We start from the raw sequence: 23,597 nt of genomic DNA on the forward strand, positions 1-23,597 counted from the left end.
ACATCCTTACAATTAAAATATAATACTAACAATTTAAAACATGGTGAGATTTCCCTTTCTAGGAGCTTCGTTGTTCAAGAGCAAATGATAAACTGTATCAAGTTTAGGATGGTGAAAAAGGAGGAAATTAGGTTAGTAAGTAGTAGCAACCTGCTTGTTACTTCTTTTTCTGTGGAAAACCCAGCCGTGATTTCCAGATAATTGTTGGAAATATGGTGGGCAAATCCAGTCTGGAAGTCACTGGTATCAGAATCACAGACAATTCTGAGTTGAAAGGATCATTGAATCCAGGTCTTGAGTGAATGGTCCACACTTGATTGAACTAATGACCTTGGTGTTATTTAACCACCTGAGCTAATCTGAAGCTCAGGAAGATTTTATCATGGGCTTTTTTTTTTCCATCCACTGATGTGAATCAGCCTTTGGTTTTCCCTCTCTGTTCCTGAGAATGATATCTGTCTGCATTGCAAGACCACTGTAATTTGTTAGAATGGGCAGGAATTTGAGAATAAATTGGGTTTTGAGACAAGTGTAGTGAGAAATGTAAAGCATTTTTTCTGTGCAGTTTCTTTACTACACCAGAATGCATTTCTGTGACTTCAATGAATTTAAGGAAAACTTTGTTAGCATTACTCATGCATAATTACACTGATTATGCATGTCCCCTAGTAATGCAGATAGCACCTTTTGGCAAAGGAATATAAGAGGGGTCCTCTGAATTTTGTGTCTCAACATGGAAACATAAGTATCAGCATCCTGCTTTATTGTATTAAAAAACCATAAGGAGTGATTTATTCCCCTCCCTAAGAAATTTGTGTGGATTCAAAACTCCCAAGTTGCTGTGAGCTTCTTTTAAAACAAATTACTCATTGCAGAATATATGTTAGAAAACCTGCTTCTACTCTTTTATATAATCTCCAACCCAAACCTGCAAGTTTAAACATTACTGAACTGACCCTCTTTTGGCAGTTTCCCAGTTTGCTCTGAAGTATGGTTTAGAGGGATTTTTTCTTGGTGAAGGCACAAATTACTTCCTCATAAGACTTTATAGTATATTGATAATAATTTCATTTGAAACTCCTTTACAACTGCTTTTTTTTTCTTAATGTGCTCCATAGGAAGACAGTTGCCACAATGTGGTATGTATTAACAAGCTCAGTAAACATACCTCAGTGGAAATAAAGAAGATGGTTATAGGAGCTTCATGATCTGTAGTGTTTATATTACAGCTGGTGAGTAGCCAGCCTGGTTCAGAATACTAAATGACAACTCTTTATTTTCTGTTTGCATAGAATGTTTTTCCCAGCTCTGGCCTCCAAAAGAGAGTTATAATAGGGTTCTTTATATGGAGGTGAAATTTAGTAAAATTAAGGAGTTTTGCTGAGTGGAAGCTTGCTATGTAGCACCCCAGAAAAGTTTATCTGGCAGGATGTATGCTCACATTGCAAGATGCTGTGATAGGTGGGGCTGTGGGATGGCTCTACCAAGGGAGAAGCCACTGTTTGTCCAGCTTGTGCCCGCCTCATTTGGTAGCAGAAAAACCTGACAAAGAGCTTCACAAATGTAAACAATAGTCCTGATGCATTTCAACTAATGCAAAGCATCGATAACATGTTTTCATTATTACAAGGCCATGAAGTGGTGTACTTTGTATTTTAGATCTGGAAATGGTGAGGTTTATGGGCAATCCAAGGGTCATACAGAGAAGCAGAGGCAGAGTAGCACAGCAGTGTGCTGCTGAGCAACGTGTGCGAAGCTGCTCCCTGGGAGCAACTGGGAAGCCATTAAAGAAAGTCACTCCTTTAAATGCTTTGGTGTATTTGACTGTGATGACTTATTTTGGTAACACTGTTTATTCTGAGCTTTGACTCAGAATCTGGGGATTTGTAAAATGGGTCTGTAAACTACAGCAATTTTTAAGGTTGCTCTGATTTACCACAGAAATCCAGCTATGTAGGAATTTTAAGTCATAGCACAGAATAGTCTAGTACAATCCCCAGTGTATGACAAATATTGGAATTACACTATTTAAACAAAGACTTCCAGCTGCTTTACAAAGGAAAACTTTATTCCACTTGAATTAAAAACCCAAAAACCTAATTGCCACTGTGCACTTGCCATCAAATCCAGGAGTCTTTTGAAAGCCTGTCAATATCTGCTAATGTATTGCGTGTGATTTATTACAATTGTAGTTCTACTGTCCCAGCATATGTGCACACATGTCCACATGCAGGGAATATTAGGGCATTCTGCAGCAACAGTTCAAAGCACTGCATTTTAGCTGTTCTGCCAGATTACCAAATTGTGGGATTTGGGATCATGACAGTGTGATACTCAGCTGTGATAGCTCCTGGCTTTCTTGTGTGGGTGTTCACCTGAGCTGCAGGGGTGTCTTCAGCAGTCATTTTCTGCAGTAGCTGGTGGCAGTTCTGGCTCCCTGAACAGCCCAGTCTGCTCACAGCAGGATCATAACCGGTTTTTCAATCTGCTTTCCTATCTTAGGAGGCTGGAGCAGGCTTGAGGCAGGATAAGGCAGGAGGCATGAATGTGCTGAACTGGGATGGGATAATATTTTCTGGGAGTGGGAATCATCTTGGCCCAGGCAGGAAAGACTACGGTCCTAATGTAGAACTGAAAATAATGAGAGCAGACTCATGCTTTGCAGGGTAAAAATGTATGGTAAAAGCATGAGGACAGAGAATAGAGGCATATTTCAGTCAGAACACATTTAAAATAAGTGCTGTAGCACGTATCAGCTACAGTCTTGCATTTCTAGCTTTTTTGTATTTTAGGAAGGATTCCTTATACAGATCAAGTTAATATCTGTATTTTTTTAAAAAAATCAAATCTAGAAACATTCTGCTGGTAATGAAACTGCCCAGTTTTAAGCCATAGTTCATGTTGGTGACAGTTTCAGTAACGTAAACCATAAATGCAAAATGTGTCAGAAGGGAAGATCCCTGAATTTGGAGAGAACAACGCAAACATAATCTCCTATAAAAAAATACAGTTCTGTTCTATTTCTGCTATTTTCTTCTTGAAGAGTGCCTTAGGGCTCCCGTTGATAATTTTGTTATTCTGCATTATAGAGTTTGGACAATACTGTAGGGACAATAGCGTCTGGGAGGCTGTGGAAGGTGTTCATCAACAGCAATGACTAGATGAAGTTAAGAAGCTTTAAATGGTTTTATATGTAGTATGCACCCCTAACCATGGCAGGTGTCTTTTTAGCTAAGCAACTTTTAATGGCTTGTCTTCAGAGATTTTCTAGTTTCCTGCTTTGCTGTTGTTAAGGGGTTAAAGGGGATTAGCCCTCAAATTTAGTCTGTGTTAAAATACGGGATTAATCAGAATGGGAATGGAAGAAATTGATGTATTTTCTCTTTAACCTGCAAAACCAATACAGACTTAAATACACTGGATATGTTTTTCTTCCATGAATATTTAGAGTTAAGAATGTATAAGAGCTCTTCTGGGCATATCTGATTGTGCTGAAAAATTTATACTGCTTTGTATACTTCACACACTTGCTGAATGACAAGAGTTGTATTTTTCTATGCCATCTTTACCTTTAGAAACTGTTCTGGTTTTCTTGAAAGTGAGGTATGGTTTCTTGTGAACTTCAGGAATTTCTGGGACTATTGTAGCTTTTTTTAAATTTTTTTAAACTGTCTGGGCTTGCTTAAGGAATTGCTAAGTTTAAATAAAATCAGGGAATTATTTAGAAATTGAATGATCAAAAATTTAAATGCAATGATGAAAGTTAAACAGCTTGTAGGCAAAATTAGCTGAATCCTCTGTGGGTAATTTGCAGCAAACTGTGACCTCTGACTGGTACCATCTTGAACATTTAGATGGAAGAAACAGATGTGCTGGCACATCAGTACTGGTGATTGAAATAGCTTTGGCATGTATCATTAGTTTCTGAGGGCTGCTGTAAATTTGTCTTTGAATAAAGCAAATCCTTATATTGATGTTCTCAACATATAATGCACAGAGAGCCACTGCTTGGTACAGTGAGCAAACTCTCAGAGTGTTTTAAAGTACCTCTGTTAACATGGGTTATTGCCTCCCATTGTAGCAGGATTTCCATGGTAGCAGGCTTATCGGTACTCAACTTCAAGACGTAAAAATCTACTCCACTGTTATTGGAGTGATTTCTTTGTGGTTTTTGAAGGAGCACTTTAAAGAGCAAAGTTCTTTAATGACTGCCATTGAGCAGAAGTGGTTTAACACAAGGGCTGGGAGTGATTTGCCTTTTATTAACATCGGCAGTAAACTCCTGCTGTACAAGGCTGTTAATTAGGCTATTAGTACAAGGCTGTTAAAATTTCCCAGTCACTGAAGCCTGGAAGACTGCCTGTGGTCACAGATGAGAGCTAGTGAGGCTGGGAGGCTGGTCCTGGAGGTCTCTCAGATGTTACCTGTTGGGGATGCAGGCTGTAGGGCAGTTACCCTGAGTAGTGTGTGTGTACATTTGTACGTAAAATTTCATTTATATGTGTGTGTTAGACTTGGAACTTCTATTCATTTGAACTGAGGTAGGCGTTCTTTTTAGTTCTGGTTTCCTTAAAGCAAAGTCAATTGTCTGCAGACCTTGCTATGTTCCTGTTTTAAAAATATATCTAATACTGATGTAAGAGCTGCTGAATGTTTAGGTTTCTATCATCCTCCTGCTCTTTTCTTCTTCTGGAGTTGGTGCTTGTGTGAGGAAGGAACCTGAGAAGTAATAGAAGTGAAGATGACAGCTCAACAAGTGAGCTCTTAATTTATAGACTAAAATGTAAAGGTCTCTCACAAGCCAGTGCCTATAAGAAAGCTGGAATTGGAGTAGCTTCTGAAAGATTAAGGTACATGCTGCAAGCTCTAATATGAAGAATATACTCTTATCTTTAACAATATAATGGAAAAACACAGTCTTTGTACAAAGTCCAGTCCAAGCAAAGAATATTGCTTGTTCTTTGTTAGTTATTGGAGCTAGGGAATATTCCCTTATCTACCTTAAAGAAAAGTTGTTGTCCTTAATCGTTAATATTTTGTGAAGGTTGTCAAGTATTTTAGGTTTGCTTTTCAGTTGTTTCACTAAGTGCTTTTTTATGTGCATTTCACACTAAATAGGAGTGTTTCAGTTGTGTTTTGTGCATTCAGTATCATGTGTATAAGCTTGAACTGTTTGAAAGAGGAAAAAAAAATAACCATGGTATATTAAGCTCTTGGGAGAAATGAAAGAACACAAAAAACTGTGCATGAGGCAAAAATGGCCAAATAACTTCAAAATATCTCTTTCACTTTCCAAACCTCTTGCTCAATGTCAGTGGTGGGTGGTGTTGTTCTTTCCCCCCTCATCTTTCCTGCTGTGGACTGGAGAAAATGAACACAGCAGATTGGATGGCTGTGGACAGTCATCAGTTTAAAGTACGGTTACTTGGGTACTCGATCCACCCGTTCTGGGAGACAGAGGTCTTGACAAAGCAAACTAAAAATTCAGGGTCTGACATCATCTCCATGACCATCTTTGTTCTCCCTGGCTGAGTTCAACTCCCTCATTGTGTGCATCCATCCTTCCTATGTTCACCTCCTTCTTTAAGTATGGGAGAGGAGGAGCGGGACATGCATCATTTTTGTGTGCTTGTGTTTTCCAAAAGTCTCCTAGAATAAATGGAATTTAGCAAGGCGCCAGTGGAAGTACAAATGGACTAGATGAGTAGGCATAATGATTGAGGCCTGTCTCTTGAGTATGCTGCTTCTGTTTAAAAAACCCAAACCAACCCCTTCCCCCCAAAAAAATCCTCAGAAAAAAAGAGGGTGGGAGGGGAAGGGAGAAATTAGAAGACTCAGATATGTTTATTGCATTGGGAAATAATTCTTTGATCTTCAGGGAGCTGTGTAAATTTAGGAGAGAAGAAAGGTAATTTCTAGTGGCTTTTTTTTCTGAAGCAGAGCCTCAGGCTTTCTTCCTCTCTCCCCCCTGCCTCTTTGTTTTCCTCCTTTATTATCATCAGACTTTAGTTTCTCTGAAATGTTCTAGTCTCAGTGCAGCCTAAGAGCATTCAAATAGAGTATCATACACACCTGTCAGACCATGGGCAAATGATAAGGGGATGCCAGTATATGAACCATAGGAATTACCTCTTTGATGTAATGACACCTCAATCATCTTAGGAGAGAACTTTGGCTGCAGACAATTTTGTAAGTTCCCACTTGTAATAGTATATTTGTTGCTTAATTTGATGTATTTTTGGACTTTTTATTACATGGAAACTCAACCGATGACTTTTTTGATAATAATTTGAAGTATGCAAACCACATGCATCACAACAGCAAACCTCTGTTTTAAGGAAAAAGATTAAGCCTGTTAAATTTGTGATCAGGCTTGTCTTCTCCATTAATTTTTGGTCAGGGTTGTCTTCTCCCTTGGAATTCTGCATGTCCTTTAAGTGTTGGGATCCAGATCTGTTGTGACTGGGGACAAATGCAGCAAAGTCACTTGGTCCACACTGCCTGCCCAGAGAAGAACAAGATGAATGGCTGGAGGATATTACTTCTGAAACTAACCCAGCTGGACTTTCAAGAGCATATCTGATCATGGCTTTAGAAAACAGGGAGTGCTAACATAATTCCAGAGCTGTGCTGATTTGTATCTTAATGAGCATCCATGTTAATGGAGGAGGGTATATGTATCCTGTCTCTCCCTGCATGGCAGCAGCACCATGCACCATGGCTGGTACAGGAGTAATTTCAAATCAGTTGTGCAAGGTGCTTTCTTTTGTGTTTGCAGTGAAGTCACCATGGTTCAGCTGTATGTTGGCCTAGAGAAGACAGCCTTTAGGTCAGAGAACAGTCAAATATTGCCCATTGCTCTCTGCCCTATGTCTTCTCAGACCCATTAAAGTCCATTTTTTTAATTTCATGGACTATCACTGCTTTATGGATGTTTTGCTTCTTCCCAGGATATTGAATAACCTAGATATGTCCCCTTGTCCCATCTTGGTTACTGCAAAAATTAACCCTGTCATGGCTGGAACCAGGACAGTTACTATATCTAATTTTGCAATTGGTATTCATTTAGGGAAGAAGTATGATGGCAAATCCAGTGCTGACATGCTATTTTGCATTTCGTTGTGGAGAATGTTAGAAAAGATCAGGTGCAAGAGAGCAATCAGTTTTAGTTGAGATGTTTTATTTGTTGGGATAATTCATAACTCTGACTTTGTTACTTTGTTCACAAACAGTTTTTAATAATCTTATTCTCCAAAGTAGTTGCTTAGTTACTGTATAGCAGTACCACAAAACAAAGCATACAACAGTATACGATGCTATCAACAAGGTAGATGTAGGGATAATCTGTTCAAATGAGTAAATGCCTCTGCAATCTTAGATATGCTGTCAAGCTGCTGTTTTAAAGACTTGTTGCAGTGTTAGAAGCTAGGGGTTTTGTTGGGAGATGCCTTACAGAGTTATCAATTCATTTTGGTTAGGTGATTATAAGTATATCAATTTGTTAAAATATTTTATTAAAAATATTTGAAAAGTTTATTATGGAACTTTATTTTAAGAGCTCTTCATTTGCCTTGAAAGAGTTTTCATGCATCTTTCAATAAAACTTCAAACTTTGCAGTATTGAATTATTTCGGTGAAAGATATATAAGCTTAAAAAAAAGTGTTCACAAGTAGTAGGACTTCAACTGGTATTTTTGCTGATCTGTAGTTTGTGAGTTTGTTACATTAATTCTTTCTGTTTTAATATAGGCGTTTAGATGCTAACCATATTACTGCCATACCAGAAGACAGTTTTGAGGGTCTTGTGCAGCTGCGTCACCTTTGGTTGGATGACAACAGTTTGACGGAGGTTCCCATCTATCCGCTCAGCAATCTTCCCTCTCTGCAAGCCTTAACGCTGGCTCTCAACAAAATAACACACATTCCTGACTATGCATTTACAAACCTTTCAAGTCTTGTTGTTCTGTGAGTATTGTATTTCATAGGTCACTTTGCTTTTCTCCTCAGTAACAGTTTTGATTAATCTAGGGTGGCATGGAAAATGGTTTTTTTGCTATGTTTTAGCTCAGTTGACTAGTAACAGCCTCTACTGCCAACATGACGTGATACCATGTATATTAGAGAACCCACTGAAGGTTTGCTGAAGACTTTCTCCTAAAAAAAAATCACATGGGCTATGGGTAGTGAGATTTGATTTCTGACATCTCCTTATATAATGAATATTTCAGAACAATGGTTGTCAGAGAAAGCTTTCAGAGATACTAAATGAAGAAAAATTTCTTTGTTTTATCTGAAACCTGTTTCTTTGTAGTCTTAAAAATCTCCAAGGAATAGTGTCAAAAATTAGTTTGATTTCTGTGTTTACATAATATTTTTATCCCATTTCTGAACAGTGATTAAAGATTTAAAATAAGTTGTCTTGACTGCAGGCAATCTATTATGTTTCCATATGAGGGTGAAATACTCTGTCTGGATATGAAAGATATTCTTCTGTGTAATCCACCCCATACAATGGTTTTTTTCCTACACTACTTAACTCTCTTGATTTCATAGAAATACCTGTTAATTTGTTAACTTATATTAAATCATTCACTTGTTTTGGTTTTGCTTTTCAGACATCTTCATAATAATAAAATAAAATCTATAGGAAAGCACTGTTTTGATGGATTAGACAACCTTGAAACCTTGTAAGTATGTTTCTTAAAATAATTAGTAGTCAGTGTTTGTCTCATTCTCAGCTTAATCAAGGTTGCCATACTGGTATGAAGAAAGTTTTGCAAATCAGGCGTATGTGCACTGTGCAATACATGCCACTGACACTTTGATCCAGCTCAGGTTTCAGAACTGAAGGCTGGTATCAGTGCACTGCTCCACCAAAAACTAATTAACCACATTGAGAAGCAGGTAAATATTAGCCTGGGTGAAATGTCATGCTGGATGATGTGGCTCTAATGTTCCTGTCCCTGGTCTAGCTGGTGTATCTTTGCGTAGCACTCTGCTGAGTCAGGTGGATAGATCACAAGTGTTTGAGTGGCCCCATGAGTGATAAGGGACAAATACTTGTTGCTCAGATTTCCTGTAGGGCTAAACATAGATAGGATACATTGCCAAAGCTGTTGTGCGACAACAGGAGGTTTCCGAGAGGGCCTCAGAGGGCTGTTGCTCCAGTGCTCCTTGTCCTTAAACTCCAGAGTGCCTCACTGGCAAGGAATGGCTTTCAGCTGCTTGGGTTACACTTCCCATTTCCCTTCAGCTCAATCAGTGAATGTCTAATAAGCAGTATCTCCCTCAGGAATGCATTTTTTTTTAATGCTTTGGAGAATGCTAAATAAGTGAAACTAATGAAGGAGGGCAAGAGCAAGCCAGTGACAACCTCTTAACATGAGGAGCTTGGATGAATTCAGAAATGCTGCTTACTTCATCTTGTCATCCTCTTACAACTTCAATTAAGTAATGAGGTGCTGTGTAAATAGATACAGCTGATGTAAGACTCTGAAAATATTTTTTGCCCTTTATAAAGAAACTCTTTTGCAGAGGTCCTGGCATAACTGCTCGAATAGTGACAAGTTAACTGAGAATTCAACACATCCCCATCACCGATGTGTCATGAGGTTTCTCTGTGCTTCTAATCACTATTTATAATTGGTTTTGCTGCAAGGCCTGCTTTTACATAATGGCTTATTTACTGTTTGTTTTATAAAACCTGGACAAAATGTATTCTTAGTAAGATGATAATGAAGAGTAGTCATTTGTATCTACTTTTTAAAAAAATCTTTGAAATCATAGTTCATTTCTGTGTAAATTCTGTTGAAGAAAAACTGTGAGGTATTGAAAAATACTGAGCTTTGCTGTAAGGAAATACTATTTGACTTAATATGAATAATCCTCTGGGTGATATTACATATCTTACCTAAGTTACTAGCTGGTTATAAAGCATGTAAAACATCAGAAGACTAAATCTAAGTTGGAGTTATTCTATGGCATAGTTAAAGGTGTTCTGAGAATGTTTCTCTTTCATTGGACTGTCTTAAACAAAAATTATTTTGACAATTCATGGCTACTGTTAAAAATTTTATAATATTCTTGCTTTGGTTCTTCTAGGGATTTAAATTATAATAACATGGTAGAGTTCCCTGAAGCCATAAAAGCACTTCCAAGTCTAAAGGAGTTGTGAGTATTACTTATTCTCCCTTTTTACCAGCTTTCTTTCTTCCTTTCCATAAATAAAAAGGGGGAAAAAATATCCTGGATTTAAGAATGCTTGTCTCATTATGCAGGAGCCTAAATCAGGCTAAGTTATGTTAAGTGAAGCTATAATTTAAAAGAAAATATAATCATCATCTAGAGAGGGCATGTGTTGCAAATTATTTTGGAGTTACATAAGCAGGCAATTTATTCAGGAGAATCATTAGCATAGATCTTAATCATGAGATGGTTTTGGCCTCCAGTAGCAGATTAAGGACTCATTGATCATACATACTTTCCTTGTCCCCTCCTTAAGAGATGAGTAAGAAAAGTGAAAGTACAGCATCATGCTTGGTCAAAATAATTTCTTTCAAATGAAATATTTTCAGTTTAGTTGATGTGCAGTAGACAGAAATCATATATTTGAAGTTATTCCTACAGTTTGACTTAGTCCTATTGCAATCCTGGTTATGGTAGGATTGGGAACTGCGTAGATGTGAAGAAAATGACTACTGATTGAATTTGCTGGCAGTATAGTTTTAAATGTTGGGTTTTTCTTTGCTAATATCTTTAGGGGATTTCACAGTAACTACATTTCCATGATTCCTGATGGTGCATTTGCAGGAAACCCCCTTCTAAGAACGATGTAAGTAATTTTCATCCATCTATTTTCAGCCTTTAGCAGACAGTGACTCTAAGAACAACCACTGAAATGTGTTTTTCATTTCCCAGACATTTGTATGATAATCCTTTGTCTTTCGTGGGGAACTCAGCATTTCAGAATCTGTCAGATCTGCATTCCCTGTAAGTACCTTCTTGACAATACTGTACAATAAATGGGTATGTAACATTGTGGCTAAAACTCAAAATAAATAAATTCTCTGACTCCCTCTTATGTTAGAGTGGTTTTTTTGTAGTAAGTTTTAATAATTTTTATTATTGTCGGGAATATCTAGTTTCTTAAGAAGCTCTATTAAATATGCTCTACAACTTTTTTTTTAATTACCTTTCATAAGATTCATAACCCCAGGCCAGATGCTCAGATTCTTAGTTAAACAATCTGCAATATGTTGTTGGTGTTTTTTTAGCAGGGATGTACATGGTGAGAATGCTTTGCATGTTAGTGCATGTATGCTCTTAAAAGATACCACTTCTGGGGCTGATGAATAAGCAGAATGAAGTGAGACTTTGAACTAGAAACTACACTTTTTGTATATGTATTGATAGCACTCTTTTCAGTTTGATGAATTCCAATTGTTTGCTCATGGAGGAGTAATTTATTAAGCAAATGAGTAGCATAAGAAGCAGTGAAAAGATTATCTTTCACACATTATTCAAGTGTAAAATTTAAGAGCAGTAAGAATGTTAGAATGTCTCTTTGGTGTAAATATCTATCTACCTGATAATAAGACTGAATGTCACAATTCAATTTCATAATAATTGACAGCTCATTTTCATGGTGATTTTTTTTAGCGTCATTCGGGGTGCCAGCATGGTGCAGTGGTTTCCTAATTTGACAGGAACCATAAATCTGGAGAGCTTGTAAGTGTCTTCTGCAGAAATAAATTCTTGGGTTTGCCTCTTGTGAAGTAATTGAAATATGATTAGTGGATCTGGAGAGCAACTGCATATATGTTCTCTTCCTGTCAATAAATATAATGATACAGTTTTCCTCACTGGATACCTGGGAGCCACTGAATGGTTTTTTTTTTTTAGTGGGGGAACCTGAGAAAAGCCTATGAAAAGGCCATTGATACTAACCCCCTCTCCCGGAACTGAAAAACAGAAAAATTGTCTTCCAAAAAAAACAAACAAAAGATTTGGTGGGTGAATCTAGCACCCCAATAGCATTCTGCTCTTATCTATCCTTGTTATGCCATCTGTCATAAACAACACAAGCATTTATATGTGTGGGTTTGTTGGGTTTTTTTTCCCACAGAACTCTTACAGGGACCAAGATAAACAGTATTCCTGTTAATTTATGCCAAGAGCAAAAGGCGCTTCGAACTTTGTAAGTATACATTATGTGTCTCTCTTCATACATCAGAATGTTTGGAAAGAAACTTAAATCTAATTTAAAGCAAAAGTATTGCTTTGAATTTTTAATCCTAGTAGTTCTACCAAAGTTGGAAATCTAGATTGTTCAAATCAAGATTTTCGGCAGATTTGATGTAATGCATTACATTCCTAAACAAAGTCCCCTTTATAGGATATGCTATATTTTTTTCATCTGTTATGAGAGATATGTAAGGTGATGCTGCAGAGACCAATCTTCAAATTCGTTCTGCCACCATTCTTTCTTAATACAACCGTAGTCATGTACATTCAGAGGTTAAAGAAGAGTTTAGATATAGTGCTTTGACTTTTTGTGTTCAGGAACAGAGGAGGGAGCATCAGGAACCAAAAGAAATGGAGATGAGAATTAGGAAGAAGATAGCAATACAAAGGCTAGACAGAAAAAGCAAGTGAGCATGTGTTAAAATTAATGCAAAAAACCCCAACCTGGTAACTGAAACCGTTAGGAGGATAGGGACAAACCATGTTTGCAAAGGATACATGCAGGAAAATGTGGAATAAAAGCAAATCCTGAAAAAGGGAGGAGAAAAAATACATTCTGTTTGATAGAAGAAAAACAGGGGAGAAAGAATGATGAGGTGGGATTTATTTTCAAACAGCCATTTACCTTTCAAATAGAGATTTTTTAAGATTGTTTGCTTGTTTCTAGTCTTTCTTTGCTGTATTGTTTGCAGAACATTTTGAGCTTTCCTAGCTTTGCTTAAGCAGTTACCAGCACACTAAATGAAAATTGGCACCAAATTTGTGCATTACATACAACTTATCCAGTTTGTTGTAAAAAAGCAGGTTATGAATAAATTTTTTAGATTATAACTCTCAGAATTCAGGGACCTTTTACTGTATGTTTTTAGGGTATGTGTATACTGAGATGTAGAGTTCATACTTGTGATCTCGTCTGTGATTTTCTCTAAACTACCCTTAGTTTTTCAGCAGAATGGTACTAAGAGGATGATTTTTCTGTCAATCTGTTTAATAGTTATAAGTGATGAGATGTTTCAAGTAGAAAGGAGTTGATCTAAGCACCCTTCTTCCATTTTCTGTTTTGAAGGGACTTGTCTTATAACAATATAAAGGACCTCCCAAGTTTTAAGGGCTGCCATACCTTGGAAGAAATGTAAGTAGAAATAAGTGTTTATTTTTATAAACTCTGTAGTATTCTGAGTCTACACCTCTAGAGACTTTTTTTCTTCATGTTTGATCCTAAGTTTCAAAAATTAAGGACAAAGAGAGATAATATGATCTCATATGATAAGTGTGCTGGACAGAGAATTCAACCACTTGTGCTTTCCTTAATTAGCTAATGCTTAATTATTCCTGTGGCACAAAAGAAATGAAAGACATAGCTTAATCCTGCATGTCATAGTAGTATTGCTATGCACATAAATGGAATGGTTAGAACATGCCTCAAGACTCCCTGAAGAATGGAGTAGAGTTGTTTTAAATTTCAGTATGACTCTTCAACATTTCCAAAGTGTTAGTTTTAGCTTGCAGGTAATTCAGTCTACATTTAATAGTCTCTTCTAAATTAAATGAGTTGTGAATTGGGATTGGGCAGACGTGCCATGAATGTGCTTCATGGTTGTGTTAACATAGCTGATGCAAAATACTTGGCAGTCTGCCTACAAGGGGAAATGAGTAAAATCTTGTCATTGATAAGGCTTAAGCCATATATTAGCAGACACCAAGCTATCCCTTCATTTGAAACCAGCTAATAAAGGTTCTGTTTCTGCTTCTTCCCTTTGCAGTTCCTTACAGCATAATCAAATTCATGAAATTGCAGAGGACACCTTTCAAGGACTATCCTCCCTTCGTGTCCTGTAAGTGCATATATAGCTGCATGCTGAGTAAAACAAGATCATGTTTTTGATTCCCATGTAAACTGATGTCAGGATTTGGTGTTACAAATTTGATTGATTGCAAAAGGCCAGCAGCCAGTTTCAGCCCTGTTCCTTCTAGTTTCCATTTTATTTTTCTAGCCTATAAAGATACTTTGATAAATAGGAGATCTAAAAACTGAGGTTTTTTTCAGTGGTCCAGTATTTTACATTGTAACTATATTATTTCATGATATAGTATTTGTTGGAGAAATCCTATATGTTTTCCTCAGGAGGAGCAGATAAGTAAACAAAATTATCCTCTCCCCTTACAACTCAAGCTATATTAAATTACCCAGAAAACCAATCCAGAAATTGACAGGTATTTTAAGAAGAATGTTATAATAAGTCATGGCGGTCCAGCAGAAGCTGGAGCTGGATTTGAAATCCAACAAAGCAGATGCTCTTCTACTTGTTCTTTTGTTGTCTTCCCCTATCTCTGCCAACATGTCCTGCTACCGATGCAATTGTCACCAAAGTGGTCATCCTGGCACCTTCATGCTGGGAATAGGTGATGCTAGAGCCAGGCTCTGCCTTGCGAGCACAGGTTATGCTGGTAGCATCAGAAAGGGAAAGGGAGCAGGAATGGGAGATGGATTCTACTTTGGCAATGAGGTGAAGCAGGATACAGCTGCCTTACCAAGGAATTTGGCTGCTATTGCACCTGGCTGAATGGGAAGAGAGGGGATATGTTCTTCTTTTCTGGTAAAGGCATGATATATTTGTCACCTTAGCTTTTTTTATCAGTACAGTGGCTGTTACATTTGGTGAAACTGCCAAATTAATCTCCTGTGGCATTCATTGCAGGGACCTCAGTAGAAATCAGATCCATCAGATCCATAAGGGAGCTTTCATCACTGTTGAAGCGCTTCTTAACCTGTAAGTAGGCTGTTCTGTGTAGTCACCTCCTCTCTCTGTCATTAAACTGTTGAGATAATAAATATTTTTAGCTTAAAACTGATGTGTTCATAATTTGTTTAATATCTGTGAATCAGGAAGGCTCTTGCTAGCTGAATATATGCAAGGCACACTTCTTTAGAGTGCCTGCTGCACTGACAGGCATTTCCAGACCACAGCCTCATATGAGAGTTAAAGTCTTTCCCTACTTTAATGAAATGTGTGCCAGAGGATCTTCTGACTTACTTTTTAACATGGTCTTAATTATTCACATTCCAGAGACCTAAGTTTCAATGAGCTCACTTCAGTTCCAGTTGAAGGATTGAATGGACTGAACCAGCTTAAACTCACAGGCAATTCTGAGTTGAAAGAAGCCCTGGCAGCAAAGAACTTTGCAAAGCTCCGGTATGTTGGTAAATAACACCACAGAGTGCTTGCAGTACCAAGCAATGTGATAATAAATGAAGCCAGTGTAGGTAGTACTCATGACAAATAATCAGGCCCTTTGCTGAGTCCTGTATAATCTCAGTGTTGGTCTATATAAAGGGCATCTGACTGTTATGGTATAGAAGCCATTTGCAGATAATTTTTTTGGGATCTTTTATATTTTTCCTCCACCACTTCTCAGGCAAGATATCATCCAACTTGAGAGTACTGCTTTGGGTGGATTTCCATTTGTTACTGAACTGAGCACGTCTGTCTTTCACAATGTGGAAAACAGAAGCAGACAGGCAGGTGTCTGATTACATAATCACCATGCTTTATGTATATATTCTTGGAGGCAAATGATAAGAATAAAAATAATCATTCAAATGGAAACCTGTAATTGATGTTTGTGGGAGATGGGTCAGACAGTGATGAACTGTTTTCCATTTTACAAAGATTTTTCTGCACTTTAAGAAGAAGCAGTCTGATATTCCTCCTAAATATAGAGAATTCAGGATAGTTGATATTGTAGTCTTGAGTGAAAAAAATTAGATTCTGGTCTGCTATTACCTCATTGTTTATGTGGATTTTTAGAACTCTGTGTGAACATGTACTTCTTCTCTGCCAGAATAATAGTATGTACCATTTCTGCCAAACATGCAAAAACTAAAAATCTTATTTTGGTATCACAGAATGAAGAGTGAGAAGGAAAGATGTAGCACAAGGTTTTGGTCATCTGGGAATTAGCTTTCTTACAAAACTGTTACTCTTTAATTAGCTTACTTAATTAGTTTTCAGTTAAATTTCTACAGCAATGCCACAAACCCTGATCAGAATTTGGTTTGTATACGGAGTAGAAAGTATAGTAGAGAGCTAAATATCATAGCATCTTTGTGCTTCTCACTTGTATACATCACCTGTCCTTTATCTCAGGGCAAGAGTTCATTAGAAATGGTTATACCTGATCCAATTTTAAATAGTTTTTATCAGTGACAGTGAGAAAAAGACTTGAGCTTAGCACTGAAGTGTGCTACTTAAGTATTTTTAATAGGTGGTAGTCTTAACTTTGGTTACAAAGTTTAATGGTCTTCCTTGTTCTGCCTGTATTTCAGGTCACTCTCTGTGCCATATGCTTATCAGTGCTGTGCATTTTGGGGTTGTGATTCTTATCTAAATTCTAATGCTGAAGATTCCAGTCACCAAGATCAAGGTGCCTTGATGGATCATGAGAAGGGTAAATGTTTCATCATACTCAACCAGTAGTATTGTTTTGTACCAGACTAGAATAACAGTGTATGTTGCCTTTGAATAAGGGAATGAAAAATGTAAGTCTTTATAGGGATACAAAAGCAGTCTCTGAAAGTGCGTAGCGATTCCTTACAAATCAGCAGTGCAGTGTTCCTTCTAAACATGTGAAAGATATGTTGCACACTGTAAGACTTGCCTGTCTGAAAAAAAGGTAATTAAAAAAAAAAATCAAACTGCAAGTATTGCTTCTGTCGTGGTTTTACTGTTCTCAGTGTTTCAACCTGTCTATTCAGACAGGACCACTGTCTGCTTCAGGCTCCATAGATCTTTCCCCAGTGATCAAAGATGTTGCTTTGTTACAAAGCCTTGTGAGCAGCAATTTCTGCACTGACCATCTGACCTTATGTGGTAAACCAGAACAACTTCACTTGTCAAAAGGCTCAGGTGTTGGTGAGCTACTTCATCCTAGGCAGCTTCACTGCCATTTCACGTATTTTTCTTCCTACAATTGACATGTTTTTCACTTCTACAGCTGATGCAGATACTCCAAGAAACATGAAAAATGATGAATTGGGACAGACTATTACTCACTGTACACCAGCAACAGGTAAATCTTATAATGTGCTTTAGCCACACTGAACTTCATGTGTGGTGTTAGGCAAAGAGTTGAGTGCAGAATTACATCTTTCATTCCTGGTAGTCATTCTGTACACAGAAGATTAAATTCTACAATGCTTTGGGCACAACTTGATTTGATGTCAGTGTTGTTTTGGATGAGCAATCACAAAGATTTGACTTAGCTTTAGACACATAGCACTTTACTGGAGAACTGTGCTAGGAAAAATACAGAAATTTCTTTCCAAAAGCAGAATAATCATGACTGTAATGCTAATATTTGGAGTCTGCTGTGTTTAATGCACTGCCCCCAAATTCTGCTTTATTTTTGCCAAGGAGATGTCTGTGGAGCAGACTGTATGAATGCTTATCTGTTTCAGTGAGAGTTCAGCTTGTGCTGTAATAGCTTAACTCAAACTGCTATCTATCACTGGTGGTTTTAATGAAGCTTGATGTCTTTCCAGGAGAGAGGATAAAGAACACTCACATGATCTGTTCCCCAGCCCTACTATAGCCACGTTAACTGTGAGCAGAGGGCTATTACAAGTACCTGCAGTCGGCAGTAGCATCTTAAACTGCTAAAGACACTTGTGGAGTGGTTAGTCTTATTGGCATACCAGATTTAGTCCAATTCAGGCTTGAACAGTCCAGGAGTGGTAAAAGTCTTTGATCTTGCAATGGATATTTTCATTCTAGGCAGCTTTGTTTCTGCCCTTCTGCTTCTCTTACTCAAACTGCAAATTTCCGTACACCATTCCATTCAGCTCCTGAAGGACTTGCTGTGGTGCCTCTTACTTTCTTGCCTTTGCCACAGACAGAGGATTCCTTCCATACATCTTGCACCCTTTTGTCTGCATAAACAGGAACATATAGATGGGGGGAACAGTATGCTTCCAATAAAGTTACTTCTGGATGAGCAGGAGTTTTCCAAGTCTCATTTCTTTCTCTTTTCCTAACTACTATTTTATGTTACGAAAATCTGTTTATCTTTTGAGCTAGCTCTGGCTTTAATATCCAGAATATCACAAGGATTTCTTGATCACAGCCAAAAAAACCCTGTAGTCAGAACATCAAATATATTATTAGTGTAATTGTACATCATCTGAAAGTTAATTTGTTAATGGTGCTTATTTGCTTTTGATCTCCTGTTTACAGAATGAGAATTGAGATGGTGTGTTACATGGGTTAAACTTGTAAAGTCTTTAGCTCTTTCTTTTTGTCCATGCCAGAAATGCTGTAGTAGAAGAGAAAAGAGAAAATAAAGAGCTTGCTCTACAAGTTCACAATTTGCCTTGTTTTTCACTAGTCTCTCTCATACTAACAAGTCTCTATGCCATGCTGCCATTTAGTCATAAGATACTCCACCTGTCATGCAAGTTCCGAATCATTGCTCAGCCTGTAGATCCACTTGCACTTTTCCTAAAGAATGGATTGCTGAACAGTGGTGCTCAAGTAGCTCAAGTTCACTGAAACATCCTTCTGAGCATGAATTTTTGTCCCCTCCTAGCATGGGCTGGGAATATCCGTGAGAGAGGAGGGTAACTTGTAACTCAAAGGATAGCTAGACTTTGGGAGAAAGACAGACAGGAAAGGGTGGTGGCTTTTATTTGTCTAAAGTACAGCTACTGGAAAAATGGCTTCAAATTGATTTTTGGAAGCAGAGAATTGACATTTTAAAATTTTGTAAGTAGGAAGTTGTTTTTATTTTTAAGTAGATCAGCTTAGGAGGTATTGTTGTGTTATATGGATGTATTGTAAAATTAATTATTCTGTCATTGATGTTTTACTTGGGAATACCTGCTAAAAAGGGGTTTTACTCCTGATTTTCTGATAATCCAGTGGGCTCCATTATTTTGTGCCCATACATGAAGCTTGATCACTTAAACAACCAAAAAAAATTTTTTTTTTTTTTTTTTTTGCTCGTCAGTTCATTAATTTCTGGAAGTTGCTTTAGGCCTTGGGAGATTTTTCCACTGACATTTAATCATTCTTGGCAGTTCTGTTCCTGCCATGGTAGGGATGGATTGTCCTTACCTTTCCCTTGCCTAAAGGAAAGGCATGTGCTGCACAGAGCCAGGGTCCCAAGCTGAATCCAGCTGAGAAGCTCCAGCCTTTGCAGTTTGGCACTTTTATTCAGCTCCCTGAGTGGTCCCCAACTGCAGGGAGGGATCCCAAGCTATTGTGCTTCGGACAATTAGCAGTGCCTAATGAGGATATAGGAGAGGTTAAATTCTTCTAATTGTTGCTTAAAATCAGTAGGATTTCCCTATGGAATAAATAGCAATTAGGAAGATTAGAAGGGTAAGCAATAGTAGTGACCTTTTTTCATTGTCTTGCCTCCTATTATTTTGCTTGTTGGATGTTTTTATTATGTAAGCTGTTTTAAGTGGCAGAAGAAGAAGAAAAATACCATTTTCTCATATGACTTTTCAAGCTCACAGTGTCTTTCAGTGGCAAGAGTGGGGGACAAGGCTTGTGGTAAATTACTGTCCCTATTAAAGCTAATTAAATTGAATTTGTCTGCTGTTCTACACATTTCCTTGTGACCAAAAGTTACTCCAGAAGGCATGTTTGTGAATAATTTTTTGAGAGAATATGTTCCTTCTAATAAATTCTTTTCCCTTACAAGGGGATTGTGAACATTTACTTTTATATTTTTTGTCAACCTTTTTTATGAAGTATGAAATCTACATAAAATAAAAAAGTATTTAGGTGGCACTAATAAAAGCTATTTTGAATAGCTAAAGGGTAATTAAGTTTGTTTAGCTAGCTTGTTTATACAAAATGTTCCCAAGTGACCATTCACTGCAGTAATTATTATTTCAGGCATAATTAATTAGTAAATAGCTTCAACAGAATAGTTTACTTTCAGCTTCCCTATTTAGCAGTTTAGCTGTGTATTCTATTCATGAATTAATGAGGAGTACGCTTTTAAGACCTTTTCAAAATCTTGCTTATTAAGGCAGAATTTTTTCCTAAATTGGTTGTCCTTCTGTTTGTTTTTTGTTTTCTTCTAGGTGCTTTTAAGCCTTGTGAATATTTATTGGGCAGCTGGATGATTCGGCTTACTGTCTGGTTTATTTTTTTGGTTGCTTTGTTCTTCAACCTGCTTGTCATGTTAACAATATTTGCCTCCTGTACTACATTGTCATCTTCCAAACTGTTTATAAGCCTGATTTCTATATCTAACTTATTTATGGGAGTCTATACTGGTATTTTAACTTTCTTGGATGCTGTATCTTGGGGGAGATTTGCTGAATTTGGCATATGGTGGGAGACTGGCAGTGGTTGCAGAATTGCTGGGTTTCTTGCAGTTTTTTCGTCAGAAAGTGCCATTTTTTTCCTGATGTTGGCAGCTGTTGAACGGAGCTTCTCTGCAAAGGAGTTTATTAAAAAGGGGAAAAGCAATCACCAAAAACAATTTCAAATTGCAGCATTTCTTGCTTTCCTGTGTGCTCTGGTAGCGGGATGCTTACCACTTTTTTATAAAGCAGAGTACTCGGCGTCACCCCTTTGCTTGCCCTTCCCCACTGGAGAAACACCTTTGTTAAGTTTCACAGTAACTTTAGTGCTCCTGAATTCATTAGCATTTTTGCTAATGGCTGTTATCTACACTAAACTCTATTGCAACTTGGAAAAAGAGGATCTCTCCGAAAACTCCCAGTCCAGCACAATTAAGCATGTTGCTTGGCTAATCTTCACGAACTGCATCTTTTTCTGCCCTGTTGCATTTTTCTCATTTGCACCGTTGATCACTGCAATTTCTATCAGCCCTGAAATCATGAAGTCTGTTACTTTGATATTTTTCCCATTGCCTGCTTGCCTGAATCCAGTCCTGTATGTATTCTTCAACCCAAAGTTCAAGGAAGACTGGAAGTTGCTCAGGCGCCATCTGACCAGGAAGAATGGAGCAATAGCAGTTGCTGTCAATGCTCAAGGGGGCTGCGTGACGCAGGATTTTTACTATGACTGTGGCGTTTACACCCACTTGCAGGGTAACATTGCTCTGTGTGAATGTTGTGAATCTCTCCTTTTATCCAAGCCCATGCCCTGTAAACATTTAATAAAATCCCACAGCTGCCCTGCACTGGCCGTGGTGCCTTGCCAAAGGCCAGATGGCTACTGGTCGGACTGTGGCACCCAGTCAGCCCACTCTGACTATGCGGACGAGGACGACTCCTTTGTGTCAGACAGCTCGGACCAAGTGCAGGCCTGTGGCCGTGCATGTTTCTACCAAAGCAGAGGGTTCCCCTTGGTTCGTTATGCCTACAACATACCAAGAATTAAAGACTGAAAAGGCTTTCTGCCATCAGCTGTTCCAATAAAGTGGTATAATGCTTCACAGACTGTTGCCTGTTTTGACCTTTCAAGCAGGAAGCACTTTTCTAATCATTATTTAGTGTCATTTGTAAAGAAGGGAAGTGGGCAGTAATTTCTTGAGCCATACATTTTTTTAAAAATTAAATCAATTAATTGCCCTGACTGTAAATAATTGGTAAACCAAAATTGTTACCCAATATTTTTACTCTTTTCACGCAATAGTGGTTTCTCATATACAGTTTTACATGCTAATGGTGTGTTTCCACATAATACTGCAGTTGTACTTTGCTTCTGCTGGTGGTAAGTTCTGTTGATTCCGCCTCCCCCCCCCCCCCCCCCATGAAAGCACAATATAAAGGACAGCTGCTTAATATTACAGAAATTATTTTTAAATGTGACTTTTCTATAATTAAGAAAAAAGATCTATTGCTAGCTTTGTATAGTATATTCAGCATTGAATCTCAGGATGCATTTTATTGCAGGGCCAAAAAAGGGATTAATTCTCCCATATGTAACTGTGACAGCAATATCGGAATACTGTGTTTGTTTTGTATTTTAGCCAATGTTCAATTAAAAAAAAAAGTTGGTTGCAGTAAAGTACTTGTAATCCACAATATTCTGCATATTTATCGAAGTAAGAATATTAACAGCTGTCAAGATTAATAGGGTTTAACACATTTTTCCAGTGATGACGCATTACTTCAGGTGAACCACAGCAAATTTCTTCAGTATTATGCAGTCAAGTCATACCATTGGAAGGAATGTCAATGTAGCGGGGTGTTAGCAGTGCTGTCACTGTACACAGCTCATTTCTTTGCAATAAGACTGGCTAATACTCTGCAGCCTGTTGAATGTTACAGCACTCCAGTAATACCTATGCATAGACTGAGGTTTTAGGAAATAGAGGCAAAATGCAAGGCAATTTGGCAGTAAAAAAGAAAGCGTTTTCCCAATTACTTTACTGACAGTGAAGTACACTGTGCAAAGTCACTGATTTTTCACATAAATCAGTGCAATCTTTTTAAACCATTAAAGTTCCGAGACCCAAATGATTCAAGTACAACCAGTGATCCAGTTTTTGCATTTAGTTTGTATTGATCATATTTCAAAGTTATTAATGCATGATTAAGTAATTATGTAAAGTTTTTGGGCAATACTAGATCAAGAGTAAATCCACTGCTATCCCAGTTACTCTGGAGAAATTCTTGTTGAGATCTAAAGCTAGATTGCTGGTTTGAGAATTAAACTGTATATACTGTTCATACAATGAATTTTTATCTTTGTATTTTAAGTTATTTGATAGAACCCATGATGGGAAATGTGGCTTCAGTTCATTTTGTTAATTAAAGCTACCTCCTAAACAATAGTGGCTGCCAGTAGCAGAATGTTTAAAATGTGGTTTATGTACTTTTTTCATTGTAAATAGATGTGGTTGTATATTGTCACTATAATAAAAACAGGATCCTTGTATATCAAAATCATGTACTTTGTACAAAGTATGGGAAGAATATTTACTGTATGCTGTTAATTTTGTAAGCCAAAATATTCAAATGTAAAAAGGGAAGAAAACCATCCCAGAGTTGTTAATTCTTATATTTACACTCATGAATATTACATCTGCAATTAGCATGGAATGTTACACTGAAAGCAAATAAAGGGTACGTGAATACCTATGGTCATTTATCTCTGTTTTTCAAAAGTTAAAGCGGAAAATGGTGCACATGTAGAATTATTGAGCATAAATTATGTCTCATCTGCTGTTGGCTACATGTTCATTCAGGAAAGAACTGCCAGAAAAGCAAGAAAGTTGCCAGTTTACAAGTGGATTATATGATGTCAGAATAATGCTGACTCTTGGCATGCAAAAGGTTAAAAACCTTAAGCAAAGTGTTTGCCCTCTTTTAAAGCAATCTCTTGATTAAAGGTGTTATATATATTGTGTTTGAGTTGAAATTT

General features: G+C 37.5%; 1 protein-coding gene across 3 annotated transcripts in view; it reads left to right on the top strand.

The window, feature by feature from the left end:
- The window catches only part of LGR4 (leucine rich repeat containing G protein-coupled receptor 4), a 75,415-nt gene extending 52,103 nt beyond the window's left edge, over positions 1–23,312 (top strand). For 2 of the 3 annotated variants that reach the window (XM_048305842.1, XM_048305844.1), the window contains 14 exons: positions 7,750–7,965; positions 8,616–8,687; positions 10,102–10,170; positions 10,760–10,831; positions 10,918–10,989; positions 11,659–11,727; positions 12,125–12,196; positions 13,310–13,375; positions 14,007–14,078; positions 14,943–15,014; positions 15,312–15,437; positions 16,571–16,692; positions 17,239–17,313; positions 20,339–23,312. In XM_048305842.1, the coding sequence (XP_048161799.1) occupies positions 7,750–7,965; positions 8,616–8,687; positions 10,102–10,170; positions 10,760–10,831; positions 10,918–10,989; positions 11,659–11,727; positions 12,125–12,196; positions 13,310–13,375; positions 14,007–14,078; positions 14,943–15,014; positions 15,312–15,437; positions 16,571–16,692; positions 17,239–17,313; positions 20,339–21,615 (2,452 nt within the window). In that variant the 3' untranslated portion in view covers positions 21,616–23,312. The remainder of the gene's footprint in view (positions 1–7,749; positions 7,966–8,615; positions 8,688–10,101; positions 10,171–10,759; positions 10,832–10,917; positions 10,990–11,658; positions 11,728–12,124; positions 12,197–13,309; positions 13,376–14,006; positions 14,079–14,942; positions 15,015–15,311; positions 15,438–16,570; positions 16,693–17,238; positions 17,314–20,338) is intronic. The other variant, XM_048305843.1, reaches the window with a different exon arrangement.
- The last annotated feature ends 285 nt before the right edge of the window (positions 23,313–23,597 follow it).

This window comes from Corvus hawaiiensis, chromosome 6, assembly GCF_020740725.1.
Source record: "Corvus hawaiiensis isolate bCorHaw1 chromosome 6, bCorHaw1.pri.cur, whole genome shotgun sequence".
NCBI lineage: Eukaryota > Metazoa > Chordata > Aves > Passeriformes > Corvidae > Corvus > Corvus hawaiiensis.